The 16,096-nt window shown below is 48.1% G+C and overlaps 2 protein-coding genes across 2 annotated transcripts in view; one reads left to right on the plus strand and one right to left on the minus strand.

Moving 5' to 3' along the window:
- Positions 1-228: 228 nt before the first annotated feature.
- Positions 229-16,096, plus strand: part of LOC120393923 (C-type lectin domain family 4 member F-like) — a 40,659-nt gene continuing 24,791 nt past the window's right edge. Inside the window, exon 1 of the mRNA XM_039518380.1 lies at positions 229-249. The gene's annotated coding sequence lies outside the window, so the exon portion shown is untranslated. The remainder of the gene's footprint in view (positions 250-16,096) is intronic.
- The window catches only part of LOC120393924 (C-type lectin domain family 4 member F-like), an 83,273-nt gene continuing 80,617 nt past the window's right edge, over positions 13,441-16,096 (minus strand). Inside the window, exon 7 of the mRNA XM_039518382.1 lies at positions 13,441-13,894. Coding sequence (XP_039374316.1) covers positions 13,732-13,894 — 163 coding nt within the window. The 3' untranslated portion in view covers positions 13,441-13,731. The remainder of the gene's footprint in view (positions 13,895-16,096) is intronic.

The raw sequence follows: 16,096 nt of genomic DNA on the forward strand, positions 1-16,096 counted from the left end.
TTCTGGTCTTTTGCCGCTTGCTGTCTGTGTGACAAGAACCAGGGAAGTGGGCGGGTGGAGGGAAAGCCCTCTAACACTGCCCATAAACTAGGTGAATAGACCGAAGGCCATTAAGAGCGTCCCCATATTTTTTTTGATGTTGCAATATCATGACACACTTCTACAGGTTGCAACCCTAACCGCCGGCGGTAGTTAGATGGGGGAGAACGGAACTGGGTTTCTACTCTTAGGCTCTGATTTGCGTCTCAGGTACGTACGTTTTCACAGAACTGGCCCAGTTCCAAAGCGGTTATGACTGTGTCTTGACAGCAGAGGGAGTCTCCTGCGTTCCTTGGAATGTTTCTTGAGGATGTGCTCAGAGCAGCAGCAATAATTGCCTTTCTTTGGGACATGGGGGGAGGGCTAGTTTCCAAAAAGGGCCAGGAATTAAATTGGAAATGGGTTGTATTTTGAGTGACTTTCTGTGCTAGAAAGTAGATTCTACTGCACCCAGGTAGAGCAGTTTTTAAACTAGGAGATGGGGGAAAGCCGACTGCTGCAGAGGAGCATGTGGATCGGACACAGACTTCTCTTAGGGGAGAGTCTGATGATAGAGAATCTCCAGGTTATAGTCAAGAGCAGAGGACGGAAGAGGATAATGTAAGGGCCGGATCAGATGATAAACAGTCACATAAAAAAGAATCTGGCACATCAGAAAAAGGCAGGCTAATAAAAAGGGACAAGTTTTTAAAGCGCTTGTACACAAATGCTAGAAGTCTAAATAATAAGATGGGTGATCTAGAGTGCCTTGTGATAAAGGAGGATATTGATATAATAGGCATCACAGAAGCCTGGTGGACTGAGAGCAATCAATGGGACACAATCATTCTGGGGTACAAAATATATTGGAAGGACAGAACAAGTCGTGCAGGGGGAGGAGTGTCACTATATGTGAAAGAAAGTGTAGATTCAAATGGTGCTATAAGGAGGGCTTTGGGATGTATGGGCACTGGGAGGCTTTCGGGGACAGAGAACTGTTGTCACGGGATGGGCTCCACCTGAGTAGGGAAGGAAATAGACTTCTATGAGGGAGGCTGGCTCATCTAATCAAAAGAGCTTTAAACTAGGTATTGGGGGGAGACGGTTGGGAGATGTCCAGGCACTCTCCACGCCAAATTTAAACATTGAGAGGGAGGACAACAGGATAAGAACGGATATAGCCAGAGGGAGGGGTTTGGACATAAGGAAGAGGGGGGGGATGGATACTAGACCAATAGGTCATACTGGTGGTACTGTGTCCCTACCAAATTGGGTAACAAAGGTGAGAGAAGCCAAACAGCAAAAATTAGGATGTTTGTTCACCAATGCGAGAAGCCTAGGTAACAAAATGGAGGAACTGGAGCTCCTGGTCCGGGAATTGAAACCGGATATTGTAGGAATAACCGAAACATGGTGGAACGGTAGCCATGACTGGAGTACAGGTATGGAAGGGTATGTGCTGTTTAGGAAAGACCGAAACAAAGGTAAAGGTTGGGGGGTAGCACTGTATGTCAATAATGAGGTAAACTGTAATGAAATAACTAGCAATGCAATGGATAATACGGAGTCTGTTTGGGCAATGGTCACCTTAGGGAAGAAAACTACTAGAGCCTCCCCTGGGATAGTGATTGGGGTGTGCTATAGACCGCCGGGATCTAGCCTGGAGATGGATAGAGAGCTCTTTAATGTTTTTAAGGAGGTAAATACCAATAGGAATTGTATGATCATGGGAGACTTTAACTTCCCGGATATAGATTGGGGAACAAATGCTAGTAATAATAATAGGGCTCAGCTTTTCCTAGACGTGATAGCTGATGAATTCCTTCATCAAGTAGTTGCTGAACCGACGAGGGGGGATGCCATTTTAGATTTAGTTTTGGTGAGTAGTGAGGACCTTGTTGAGGAAATGGTTGTAGGGGACAACCTTGGCTCGAGTGATCATGACGCCTGGGATTATTTCAGGTTGAAATTGCAGGAGCTGTCAGAGGCCTGTATCCTGAGAAAGGGAAAACGGTCCTTAGGTAGCAGTTTTAGACCGAGCTGGATGAGCAAGCGTCTCAGAGGGGTGATTAAGAAAAAACAGAAAGCGTACAAGGAGTGGAAGATGGGAGGGATCAGCAAAGAAACCTACCTTATTGAGGTCAGAGGGTGTAGGGATGCAGTGAGAAAGGCCAAAAGCCGGGTAGAGATGGACCTTGCGAAGGGAATTAAAACCAATAGTAAAAGGTTTTTTAGCCATATAAATAGGAAGAAAACCAAGAAAGAAGAAGTGGGACCGCTTAAAACTGTAAACAGAGTGGAGATTAAGGATAAGCTAGGCATGGCACAATATCTAAACGAATATTTTGCCTCGGTCTTTAATGAGGCTAATGAAGAGTTTAGGAATAGTGGCAGAGTGACTGATAATGAAGGTGCGGGGTTGGAAATTACAGTATCCGAGGTAGAAGCCAAACTTGAACAGCTTAACGGTAGTAAATCGGGCGGCCCGGATAATCTTCATCCTAGAATATTAAAGGAATTGGCGAGTGAAATTGCAAGCCCGTTAGCGATAATTTTTAATGAATCTCTAAACTCGGGGGTTGTACTGTTTGACTGGAGATTAGCTAATATAGTTCCTATTTTCAAGAAGGGGGAAAAAAGTGACCCAGGTAACTACAGGCCTGTTAGTTTAACATCTGTAGTATGTAAAGTCATGGGAAAAATATTAAAGGAGAGAGTAGTTACGGACCTTGAGGTCAATGGCAATTGGGACAAATTACAACATGGTTTTACGAAAGGTAGATCGTGCCAAACCAACCTGATCTCCTTCTTTGAGAAAGTAACAGATTTTTTAGACAAGGGAAATGCGGTGGATCTAATATATCTTGATTTCAGTAAGGCGTTTGATACGGTATCGCATGAAGAATTACTGGTTAAATTGGAAAAGATAGGGATCGAAATGAAAATCCAGAGGTGGATAAGGAACTGGTTAAAGGGGAGACTGCAGCGGGTCGTATTGAAAGGTGATCTGTTGGGTTGGAGGGAGATTACCAGTGGAGTTCCTCAAGGTTCGGTTTTGGGTCCGATCTTATTCAATCTATTTATCACTGACCTCGGAACCAAAAGTAGGAGTGGGCTGATAAAGTTTGCGGATGACACGAAGTTGGGAGGTATTGCCAATTCGGAGAAGGATCGGGATATCCTCCAGGGAGATTTGGATGACCTTGTAAACTGGAGTATTAGTAATAGGATGACATTCAATAGTGAGAAGTGTAAGGTTATGCATTTAGGGATGACTAACAGGAATTTTAGTTATAAGCTGGGGACGCACCAGTTGGAAGTAACAGAAGAGGAGAAGGACCTTGGAGTCCTGGTTGATCGCAGGATGACTATGAGTCGGCAATGTGATGTGGCCATAAAAAAAGCTAATGCGGTCTTGGGATGCATTAGGCGAGGTATTTCTAGTAGAGATAAGGAGGTGCTAGTCCCGTTATACAAGGCGTTGGTGAGACCTCATTTGGAGTACTGTGTGCAGTTTTGGTCTCCCATGTTTAAGAAGGATGAATTCAAACTGGAACGGGTACAAAGAAGGGCCACTAGAATGATCTGAGGAATGGAAAGCCTGTCATATGAAAGGAGACTTGAGGAGCTCGGTTTGTTTTCCTTAACCAAACGAAGGTTGAGAGGAGATATGATTGCTCTCTTTAAATATATCAGAGGGATAAATACCAGGGAGGGAGAGGAATTATTTCAGCTCAGTACTAATGTGGACACAAGAACAAATGGATATAAATTGGCAGTCGGGAAGTTTAGGCTTGAAATTAGACGAAGGTTTCTAACCATCAGGGGAGTGAAATTCTGGAACAGCCTACCAAGGGAAACAGTGGGGGCGAAGGACCTCTCTGGCTTTAAGATTAAGCTTGATAAGTTTATGGAGGGAATGGTTTGATAGGATAACGTGATTTAGTCAATAGGTCAATAACGTGCGACCACTGGTAATTAGTACCGAGGGTCAATGTTGGGATATTGAAAGTCTTTTTACTGAGTGTCTGGCTGGAGAGTCTTGCCCGCATGCTTGGGGTTCAGCTGATCGCCATATTTGGGGTCGGGAAGGAATTTTCCTCCAGGGTAGATTGGCAGTGGCCCTGGAGGTTTTTCGCTTTCCTCCGCAGCATGGGGCAGGGGTCGCTTGCTGGAGAATTATCTGCTACTTGAAGTCTTTAAATCAGGATTTGGGGATTTCAACAGCTGAGTCAAGGGAGAGAATTATTTCAGGAGTGGGTGGGTCAGCTTTTGTGGCCTGCATCTTGTGGGAGGTCAGACTAGATGATCATAATGGTCCCTTCTGATCTTAAGTTCTATGATTCTATGATTCTATGAAATGAAGTAAAAATCTTAAGCGAATCCACATGTTCCATAGAATCTCTATGGATAGAAATTTCATGCTCTAGTAAAAATATAACATTAGGGATCTATTATCGACCACCTGACCAGGACAGTAATAGTGATGATGAAATGCTAAGGGAAATTAGAGAGGCTATCAAAATTAAGAACCCGATAATAGTGGGGGATTTCAATTATCCTCATATTGACTGGGAACATTTCACTTCAGGACGAAATGCAGAGATAAATTTCTCGATACTTTAAATGACTGCTTCATGGAGCAGCTGGTACAGGAACCCACAAGGGAAGAGGCAACTCAAGATTTAATCTTGAGTGGAGCGCAGGAGCTGGTCCGAGAGGTAACTATAGCAGGACCGCTTGGAAATAGTGACCATAATACAATAGCATTCAACATCCCCGTGGTGGGAAGAACACCTCAACAGCCCAACACTGTGGCATTTAATTTCAAAAGGGGGAACTATACAAAAATGAGGGGGTTAGTTAAACAAAAGTTAAAAGGTACAGTGACTAAAGTGAAATCCCTGCAAGTTGCATGGGCCCTTTTTAAAGACACCATAATAGAGGCCCAACTTCAATGTATACCCCAAATTAAGAAACACAGTAAAAGAACTAAAAAAGAGCCACCGTGGCTTAACAACCATGTAAAAGAAGCAGTGAGAGATAAAAGACTTCCTTTAAAAGTGGAAGTCAAATCCTAGTGAGGCAAATAGAAAGGAGCACAAACACTGCCAACTTAAGTGCAAGAGTGTAATAAGAAAAGCCAAAGAGGAGTTTGAAGAACGGCTAGCCAAAAACTCCAAAGGTAATAACAAAATGTTTTTAAGTACATCAGAAGCAGGAAGCCTGCTAAACAACTAGTGGGGACCCTTGATGACCGAGATACAAAAGGAGCGCTTAAAGACAATAAAGTCATTGCGGAGAAACTAAATGGATTCTTTGCTTCAGTGTGCACGGCTGAGGATGTTAGGGAGATTCCCAAACCTGAGCTGGCTTTTGTAGGTGACAAATCTGAGGAACTGTCACAGATTGAAGTGTCACTAGAGGAGGTTTTGGAATTAATTGATAAACTCAACATGAACAAGTCACCAGGACCAGATGGCATTCACCCAAGAGTTCTGAAAGAACTCAAACGTGAAGTTGCGGCACTATTAACTAAGGTTTGTAACCTGTCCTTTAAATCGGCTTCGGTACCTAATGACTGGAAGTTAGCTAATGTAACACCAATATTTAGAAAGGGCTCTAGGGGTGATCCCGGCAATTACAGACCGGTAAGTCTAACGTCGGTACCGGGCAAATTAGTCGAAACAATAGTTAAGAATAAAATTGTCAGACACAGATGTAAGGAGAGTCAGGATGAGCTCTACCCTGACATCTGGTGGTAAATTATGGGGAGTGTGGAAAGGAATTTCAGGTATTTGCATTGGCATTTTGGTTATTTGCATTGGCACTCCCATCCCAATTAGCAGAGTTAACAGCAGCCTGGGATGGTTACTTTCACAGCTGTGGGATCCCCAATTTCTTTGTTATTGGGGCAGGAGGAATAAAATTTTGTCACCTTGATTAAGTAAATGAGAAACTACAAAACTGTCTTATGATAAAGGGTTTCATTATCAACTAAATAGCACTTGCTAGACAAGGGACATGGGTTCCAAACCCCAGTGTATTGAGAGAGGCTGGGGACAGGTATCTGTACTTGGTGGTGGTGTAGGTGCCTTGTGTGAGCCAGAAGCACCAGTTCCACCTACACCTCTCAGCACTGTGGAGTATCAGAGTTAATTTTTTATTCCCTTAAGAGTCTAGATACAGGTTACTGAGCTGAACTCACTTTGGGCTAATGGTGCACCAGCACTGGGGCTCCCCTACTGTGAGCTGAAATCACTAAAGAGCGGGAATTGCTGAGCTGAGAGCACTGAGTACTGTGCTAACGAGTGGGGGAGCCTGAAGCTATACTGTGGAGCAGAGCAGCTGGCAGAGTGAAGTGGAGCAGTTTGTGGGGCCACGGAGTGAATGGAGCTGAGCCGTTTGTGAGGATGGCTGGAGCGGATCACAGGACAGCTGGTGGACCAGAGCAGCTGGCAGAGCGGAGCAGCTGTGGGACGGGTGGAGCAGCCCACGGAGCAAGCGGAGCTGCGCAGTTTGCGGGGACGGCTGGAGCGGATCACGGGATGGCTGGTGGAAGCAGAACCCCCCGGAGAGGCAGGGCAGTTGGCCCCGGACCACGTAAGGTGCCCCTTTCTACCCAGGCTGGGGGAGGGGGACCTCTGCAGAGAGACTTTCAAACTCTGGGGCTGCACTGACCCGGGACAGAGACTTTTGGATTGTGGGACTTTTGGGACTGTGGGTTATTTGAGGGTTGCTGGACTCAAGAGCCCAGGGAGAAGGACACGGCCCAATTTCCTGGGGTGGGTCTTTGCTCACGGTTTGATCTATGAACTCTAGTTGAGGTGTTTTCCCAATTTAATGTTTATGGTTTATCTCAGGTAATAAAACCTTTTCTGCTACACCGAGACTCTGTGCTTGCGAGAGGGGAAGTATTGTCTCCTCGAGGCGCCCAGGGGTGTGTGTAAGATTTTCCCAGGTCACTGGGTGGGGGCTTGAGCTGGTTTTGCATTACGTTGTAGGGAAGGGACCCCTATGTATTGAACCCGGCCCTGGCTGCTATCAACTCGGCCTGGCAGAAGGGTTACACATAGAAAAACATAAACTGTTGAGCAATAGTCAACATGGTTTCTGTAAAGGGAAATCGTGTCTTACTAATCTATTAGAGTTCTTTGAAGAGGTCAACAAACATGTGGACAAGGGGGATCCGGTGGACATAGTGTACTTAGATTTCCAGAAAGCCTTTGACAAGGTCCCTCACCAAAGGCTCTTACGTAAATTAAGCTGTCCTGGGATAAAAGGGAAGGTCCTTTCATGGACTGAGAACTGGTTAAAGGACAGGGAACAAAGGGTAGGAATTAATGGTAAATTCTCAGAATGGAGAGGGGTAACTAGTGGTGTTCCCCAAGGGTCAGTCCTAGGACCAATCCTATTCAATTTATTCAGAAATGATCTGGAGAAAGGGGTAAAGAGTGAGGTGGCAAAGTTTGCAGATGATACTAAACTACTCAAGATAGTTAAGACCAAAGCAGATTGTGAAGAACTTCAAAAAGATCTCACAAAACTAAGTGATTGGGCAACAAAATGGCAAATGAAATTTCATGTGGATAAATGTAAAGTAATGCACATTGGAAAAAATAACCTCAACTATACATACAACATGATGGGGGCTAATTTAGCTACAACAAGTCAGGAAAAAGATCTTGGAGTCATCGTGGATAGTTCTCTGAAGATGTCCACACAGTGTGCAGAGGCGGTCAAAAAAGCAAACAGGATGTTAGGAATAATTAAAAAGGGGATAGAGAATAAGACTGAGAATATAGTATTGCCCTTACATAAATCCATGGTACGCCCACATCTTGAATACTTTGTACATATGTGGTCTCCTCACCTCCAAAAAGATATTCTAGCACTAGAAAAGGTTCAGAAAAGGGCAACTAAAATGATTAGGGGTTTGGAGAGGGTCCCATACGAGGAAAGATTAAAGAGGCTAGGATTCTTCTGCTTGGAAGAGAGAAGACTAAGGGGGGATATGATAGAGGTCTATAAAATCATGAGTGATGTTGAGAAAGTGGATAAGGAAAAGTTATTTACTTATTCCCATAATACAAGAACTAGGGGTCACCAAATGAAATTAATAGGCAGCAGGTTTAAAACAAATAAAAGGAAGTTCTTCTTCACGCAGCGCACAGTCAACTTGTGGAACTCCTTACCTGAGGAGGTTGTGAAGGCTAGGACTGTAACAATGTTTAAAAGGGAACTGGATAAATTCATGGTGGCTAAGTCCATAAATGGCTATTAGCCAGGATGGGTAAGAATGGTGTCCCTAGCCTCTGTTCGTCAGAGGATGGAGATGGATGGCAGGAGAGAGATCACTTGATCATTGCCTGTTAGGTTCACTCCCTCAGGGGCACCTGGCATTGGCCACTGTCGGTAGACAGATACTGGGCTAGATGGACCTTTGGTCTGACCCGGTACGGCCGTTCTTATGTTCTTATGTTCTTAAGATGAGGCCCTGGAACATAAACTCTTGCATCAGAGGCCCAGTATGAGGCCTAAGACCTGAACTAAAGGAAGGATCAAGACTTTGCTCACATAAAGCAGAATTAAGCTGTGAGCCAGAGGCAGGCCCTGCTCGCAGGAGCCGGCAAGGAAAGGGCTGATGCCGCAAGAAGATACGTACCTAAAAGGTACTGAACACCAGAGATACAAACATATGCTGGGATGGCACCAGGACACTCCAATGCTGGCACATTCCACACAGATAACCAGGAACAGGCGAACCCCTCCTAAAGACAGGGCCAAAAGGTTCTATGGTGGATAGAGTTGTTTTGTTCAAACCAACATGTGCAAGGTGAGAGGCGGCACCTTACTACGTAGAGGGGCTGCACCTCATATGTCAGGAGTGATGTGTCACGTGTTTGTACGGGTGTATCAGAAGGCATCCCTGGGGCGGTGTCTTGGGCCAGCCTAGGGGGCAGTGGAGTGTCCCGCCACTGACTAAGACGGTCCATTGCCAGGGGGCACATATTCCTAGTATGTCCTGTAGAGTCTACAGGAAACTATTACTGTGCTTCATTTGACAATAAACCTGGCCGGTGCCTTCGTACCTTATCGGAGTCTGTGGTCATTGGGGGTTCTCTCGGGGTTTACTGTGCCAGCGATCTGCGCAGATCCAGGGCAGCACGCAGAGGGAACATGCACACGCGCAGCTGACTGTTATCAACACTGAACAGAGCAGAGCACCACACCGGTGACGTCTGACAACCAAAACCTTCATATTTCTCTGCATAGTGAATATGCAGATTTTGGTTGTTCCCATCTATGTTCTCGTCGTCATTGATAATATGATGATGAAAGGACTAACCTGCCTACTTCCTCCCTTCCCCCCCCCACCCCTGTTTAGTTTGTCCCTTCCATTTGGAAACACTTTTTCATCGCCCCATGAACTGAATGGAGCCTGAAATGAACATGGATCTTGTTTGTGGGTCAGGAACAGCAGCAGCACTGATATCAATGGCTCAACTCTAGAAACAGAGTTTGTTAGTTAGCTAGTGAATCCTCTTTGGCTTTGGAGCAGAGGCAGAACAAACATCCCCACATACAAATACAAACCAGGTTTGTCACCCAAACATCGTGAAGGCTGAGTTAGGAGGCAGGCTCCAGTTATATGATCACATATTACTTCTTCCACAGGACCCTGCTGTGACCGGACCCCTGGGGTACAATCTGGGTCTGGGGTGCTGCTGAGCCCTCTGCCCCACCAGGCTGGGCCTCCTCTCACACTGTGGTGCTGTGACAAGCTACAAACCTCTGGCATCTCTGGGGCCTTGGCATTCCAAGGTCTGGTGAGGTGAGGGTGTAGGGGAATTCTGCATGTTGGCTGGACCTCTGTGTAGCTGTCTCCAGACCCCCAGGTTACACCCATGCAAAAAACCCATCTCTCCGCTTGGGGTTATCCTGTGATTCCCCATTCCCAGCACTGGGACTTTCCCTGTCTGTCCCCTTTTCCTAGAGGGTTGTGATCTGTGCTTTCTGGGCTGAGTGTCTACTCTTCCTAGCAGCTCTCCCATAATTGCTTCCTGTATCTTACCAGCCCAGGGAATTCCCTTCTCCCCTCTGTGAGATGGGTCATCTGCATTCTCACAGACCACTATTCCTTCAGTAGGATCTGCATCCTGTTTTGAAGAGAGAGTTAATTTCCACAAGCATATCGGGAACAGCATCCTGAAAAATCAGGCCCAGGATTGGGGTACCCCCCTGTCACCTCTCTCTGTCCTTGAGAGGTCAGTTGCGTGACTGCTCCCCTCCAGGAGGTCAGTTACACAGTTACTTCCCAAAACCTGAGTCACAGGCTGAGTGCCTGGGTGCACAGATGTTGAATCAGCCATTCTGTCCTGGGCATCCTCTCCCAAGTGATCAATAAGGAGACATTCCTGTACCACCACTATTCCTTCCCCAGTTTCCTCCTCTGGGACTCTCAGAGGTGATGAAATATTTAGCAATGTCCCCTGTTTCGCTATCTGCAGAACACAACCGTTCACATTTGTGGATTTTTGGAGAGGTGGGACTCCCTGGTGTGTGGGGGTGCTGGCTCCACCTCTCTATCAAGTCAAGTTCATGCTTCCTCCCGTTTTCCCTCTCTTCCAGGGCTAGATTCCGAGCCTCCATCCCTTTGTCTTACAGTTCCAGGGCAGCTTTTTGCCTGGCCTTTTCTGCTTCCATGGCCCTCTGGTGTACAGCTTTTTGCTTGGCCTCTGCTGCTTCTGTGGTTCTCTGGTGTGCAGCTTCTTGCGTGTTAATCTCCATTTTTCTTTTGTGTTCACTGTCCCTCTCTTCTGCCTGCAATCTGCCTAGCTCCAGCTTCTTTCTAGTTTCACTTTCACTCATGTTCCTGGTTTTCTGTCCCTACTTCCCTTGCCCAAAATAAGCAAACAGAAAATAACAAACTGGTAACCACTTTGACGGATCTCTAGCCACCACACTTAAAAGTCACTTAAAATCATCTCCAGTGTGTGAAGTGCACGTCTCACTCAGAGCAACAAGCTGTGCATATTACCCTGCTCGCTGCGCCACTGTGACAGGCTCACCCACCCCCGCGGTGCCACCTGGGACTTGGTACCACTGAGGCTCCCTGGCCCACCAGCCTGGGCTCCCTTTACACGGTACTGCTGTGACCAGCCTGCCAAGACTTTTCCCAGGCTTCACTTTTACCAGCACACATGCAGGTAGGGACACACCCAGCTGCAGTACATACAGGTGCTGCAATCAGATCTGCATGGGGAGGCACAGCTAGGCCACCGTCTAGTTCCTAAGGCACGCACCGCCTCTCTGGAGCGTCAGCCCAAAATTATACCGTCTTGTGCTGCACAGAGAACTGTACAGCATAAGCTTATGAAGTTCAACCCCTCCCTCAATGTGGAGGAAGATATGCAAACAAAAACTCGATCTAAGTTTAATATACTAAAGAGATTGGCTATGAGTAGCAAATTCTCACTCTAAATGTTGATTCAAGCAGGCTGCAGGCTCTTGAGATTAAAAACCCCAGGTGTTCCCTTCACAGGCTAATGTCATGTGATGCCATTTTAGACTGAGTGTTGGTGAGTCCAGAGGACCTCCAGAGAAGAGCTGGTTGTAGGGGACAATCTTGGTTTGCATGATCGTGAGCTGATTCAGTTTCAACTAAATGGAAGGATAAACAAAACTAGGTCTGCAACTAGGGACCTTCATTTCAAAATGGGATACTTTAAAATAATAAGGCAATTAACAAGGGGAATGGACTGGGCTGAAGAACTCAAGGATCTTAAAGTGGGGGAGGCTTAGAATTATTTTAAGTCAAAGTTGCAGAAGCTCTCTGAAGCCTGCATCCCAAGCAAGGGGAAAAACTTCCTAGGGAAGGGCTGCGGACCAGGCTGGATGAACAAGCGTCTCACACAGGTGATTGGGAGACAGCAGAAATCCTACAAGGAATGGAAGATGGGATGGATCAGGAAGAAAAGCCACGTCTTGGAGGTCAGAAAGTGCAGGGATAACGTGAACTGCCAATAGCAGAGTTGGACCTTGCAAAGGAAATTAAAACCAACGTAAACGGTTCTATAACCATAGAAACAAAAAGGAAACAAGGAAGGAAGGAGTGGGACTGCCCAACACGGAGGATGAGGTGGACATTAAAGATAATCTAGGCATGGCTCAACACCTAAACGGATACTTTGTGTCAGATTTTAATAAGGGAAATGAGTTTCAGGGTAGTGGCTGGGTGGCAAATGGAAATGGGGATATGGAAGTAGAAATTTCCACCTCTGAGGTGGAAGTCAAACTCGAACGGCTTAATGGGACCTAACTGTGGAGTCCAAATAATCCCCATCTAAGACTATTAAAGGAACTTGTAACTGCAAGCCCAATAGCAAGGATTTTTAATGAATCCATTAATGCGGCGGTTGTGCCCTGTACTGGAGAATTGCTAACATCCTACCTATTTTTAAGAAAGGGAAAAAAGTGACCCAGGACACTACAGACCTGTTCACCTGACCTCAATTGTATGCATGGTCTTGGAACAAATTTGGAAAGGGAAAGTAGTTAGGCACATAGAGGTAAAGAGTAATTGGGATACAACACAACACAGTTTTACAAAAGGTAGATGGTGCCAAACCAACCTGCTATCCTTCTTTGAGACGATAAGTGATTTTTTAGAAACAGGAAATGCAGAACTCATCTATCTGGATTTCAGTGGCATTTGGTACAGTTCCACATGGGAAATTATTAGTCAAATTGGAGGAGATGGGGATTAATGTTGTTCTTAGTCCCTAAGTGCATGACCTTGCATTTGCACTATTGAATTTCATCCCAGCGAGCTCTGCAATGGGCAGATAAAGGGGCAGAATGTTTTGCCACATTGTTTCTGGGGATCTTGGTCCCCTGCTCACAACAGAGTCTGCACAGCAGGACCGAGCTCAGAAAGTGGCTTTGATTTTCCACTGAGACAATAACATTCTTTTATCTGGGAAATATCGTCACCCGACTCAAAACAGAACCAATTTCCAATCTAATTCCTGGCCCTTTAAGGAAACTAGCTCCTCCCATGTCCCGAAGGAAAGCAATTACTGCTGCAGCTCTGAGCACATCCTTAAGAAATAGCAAAGAATCCTGTGGCACCTTATAGACTAACAGATGTTTTGCAGCATGAGCTTTCGTGGGTGAATACCCACTTCTTCGGATGCAAGAAGTGACTTGCATCCGAAGAAGTGGGTATTCACTCACGAAAGCTCATGCTGCAAAACGTCTGTTAGTCTATAAGGTGCCACAGGATTCTTTGCTGCTTCTACAGAACCAGACTAACACGGCTCCCCCTCTGATACTTGACATCCTTAAGAAAGAAAAATTTCCACGGGATGCAGGTGAAGTCCACATCTGATCCAAAGGTGCAAAAATCAGAAATTCAAGTCAAGCAAATCATCATTTACTGGGTGATTGTGAAACAATAATTCCATGATCCAAGGAATTATTCAGTGACAGACCTGGAAATATACAAATTACAGAGCCAGCCACACCGAGCGGCATAAGGGCAGCTCTCTCTGCCACAGTCAGAAATATCACAGCAAGACAAAGCGTCCCTGCAATGCACATCCCACGTGGCCCCCTCCAGTGTACAGGGCTCCTCATCGGCAGGTGGCTGGAAAACATGCTTCATAGCTTGGGAATTAAGGTGCTTTCTGAGGTGCTGAGACCTGCATGTCACAGCCCAGCCTGTCCATGGGCCTGCTTACAAATCCACTTAGAAGGCACAGTGCAGTTGGCATCATTCCACCACTTCAGCTCCATTGTGTGGGTCTCAACACAGTCTTCTCTGCCTCCTGTCCCCTGATCCCAGTTGTCTGGCTGATTCTCCGCCCAGAACCTACAGATCAGAGTGTTAATGTCTCTGTGGAGAACCACAGCCAATTCCTGAGCTCAGTTCTGCTCTGTGGACTCTGTTGTTGGCAGGGGACCAAGACACCCAGCAATGACGCGGTGAAGCGATGCACCCCCCAGCCACCCCTCAGAGTTCTCCACAGCTCTTGTGGCCATGGTAACGAAGGGCTTCTGACGGCCGGGGGTAGCAACTGCCCTGCGCCTGACAGGCCAGCAAAGAGCCAAAGTCAGTGTGTGGCTCCAAATGCTGAGCAGCAGCAACTCGGATCTCAGTGCCCAGAACCAGAGCAGGTGGCACAGCACGTCCCAGGCACCCCCGGGATGGGAACGCAGGAACGGGAAGAGAGGGGAGCGGGGGTCAGTCATTAACTTCTCCCTGGCCCTGCTTATGGGCCTCGCCCACAGCCCCCTGAGGTCACTGCACCGACTGCAGCTGGCTCTGGCCATGGCCCCGGCCCCACAGCCTCCCCGTGCCCAGCCTGACCGAGGGGAGAGCGCAGCGCAATCCCAAGGGGAGCGGGAACCTGCCGCTCACTCCAGACTCCCCTGGCTGCACTGAGTCAACTTGGGGCCAGATCCTCAGCTGGTGTAAATCCCTGTGGTTCATTCAAGTCAATGCCGAGTTACCCAGGGGAGGCTCTGGCCCGGGGTCTCAGTGGGCACTGAACACACACTCCGTGTTGAGGCTCCTGCTCTAAGCAAAGGGGCGTTAGCAGAAATTCCTGAAGGGATTCACTGCTGTCGTGGCAGCGCCCGGGGCCTCCCTCAGGCTCGGGCCACAGCTGCCACCTTCCACCTCCTTCTGGTGTGAAACAAGGCACTGACCCATTGTCCAAACCCCTAGGAGCTTCCTGCACTCACCTGTTCTCCCTGGAAGGAGACAGAGGTCAAGTGCGAGTCCTGAGACACACAAAACCGCTCCGACGCACAGGGGCGGCTCTACATTTTTGGCCGCCCCAAGCAGTCATGCCCGGGAGGCGCCCCGGAGCCGCGGGAGCAGCGGACCTCTCGCGGGCATGACTGCGGAGGGTCCGCTGGTCGCACGGCTCGGCTGGACCGCCCGCAGCTGCGGAGGGTTTGCTGGTCCGCGGCTCCAGTGGAGCATCTGCAGTTATGCCTGCGGGAGGTCCAGCTGAGCCGCGGGACCAGCGAACCGTCCGCAGTCATGCCTGCAGGAGGTCCACTGGAGCCGCGAGGAGGCGCCCCTCCGCAGTCATGCCTGCGGCAGGTCCGGTCGTCCCGGGGCTCCGGTGGACCTCCCGCAGGCATGACTGCGGCAGATCCGCCAGCCCAGCCTGCCGCCCCCCCGGAAAAGGGCCGCCCCACGCGCGTGCTTGCCGCGCTGGGGTCTGGAGCCGGCCCTGCCGACGCATCCCACAACTTCCTTTCTTGTGAAGAGTAATAGAGGTTCCCACCGTAAAACCTCCAGCCCCTGGGGAGCTTTGTCCGCACGTCACCTAGGAGCAGAGAGTGAGGTGAAACGCCCGGGCTAAAGTCACAGGGACACATGCAGGGAGCTCAGGGTTTCTAGTGCTGCATTTCCCCCGACCTTCAGCTGCCCCCAGCCCAGGGAGCTTCTGAATCCTGATTCTCTAGCATCACAATAAGTAACTTTTGTGGCCACATGATGGATCCCACAGAGCGCTGCAGAAAGCAGACACCACGGGGTCACTCCCCCAGCACTGAAATGCAGCTGCATCTGGGCTGGAGCATGGGCACTGGTCCCAGTGCAGAGCAGCACGGCTGTAACGGGAAAGGGGAGACTCACTGTTCAGCTGAGCTGGGAGGGAGAGTTCAGGTGGGGTAAATGTAGCTGCCCAAAGTGGAACATCCCCTGGTTCTGCATCAAATATGTTCAATGATGAAGGTCTCGGGTCATTTCAGGGTCACCCAGAGGATTCAGGGGGCCTGGGGTCTTTGGTGGCGGGGGTCCCCCATCGCCGAATTACCGCCGAAGGCCCAGAGCAAAAGAAGCCTCACTTTTTCCGCCCCCCGGTCCCCGCCGCCTGGGTGGCCCAGGGTCTTTTGCACTTTGGCATCTCCCCCAACACCCCTGCAGGGGGTGCTGGCTCAGGGATGGTTCTGAAAGCTACCATACGCTACCCCATACGCTGAAATCTAAGAAGAGCTGATAGCTGGGTGCTCCCATTAGGCTAACGAGGCCTAGAGTGTAATTTAATTCCACGCT

The sequence above is a fragment of the Mauremys reevesii genome, unplaced genomic scaffold (assembly GCF_016161935.1).
Source record: "Mauremys reevesii isolate NIE-2019 unplaced genomic scaffold, ASM1616193v1 Contig38, whole genome shotgun sequence".
NCBI lineage: Eukaryota > Metazoa > Chordata > Testudines > Geoemydidae > Mauremys > Mauremys reevesii.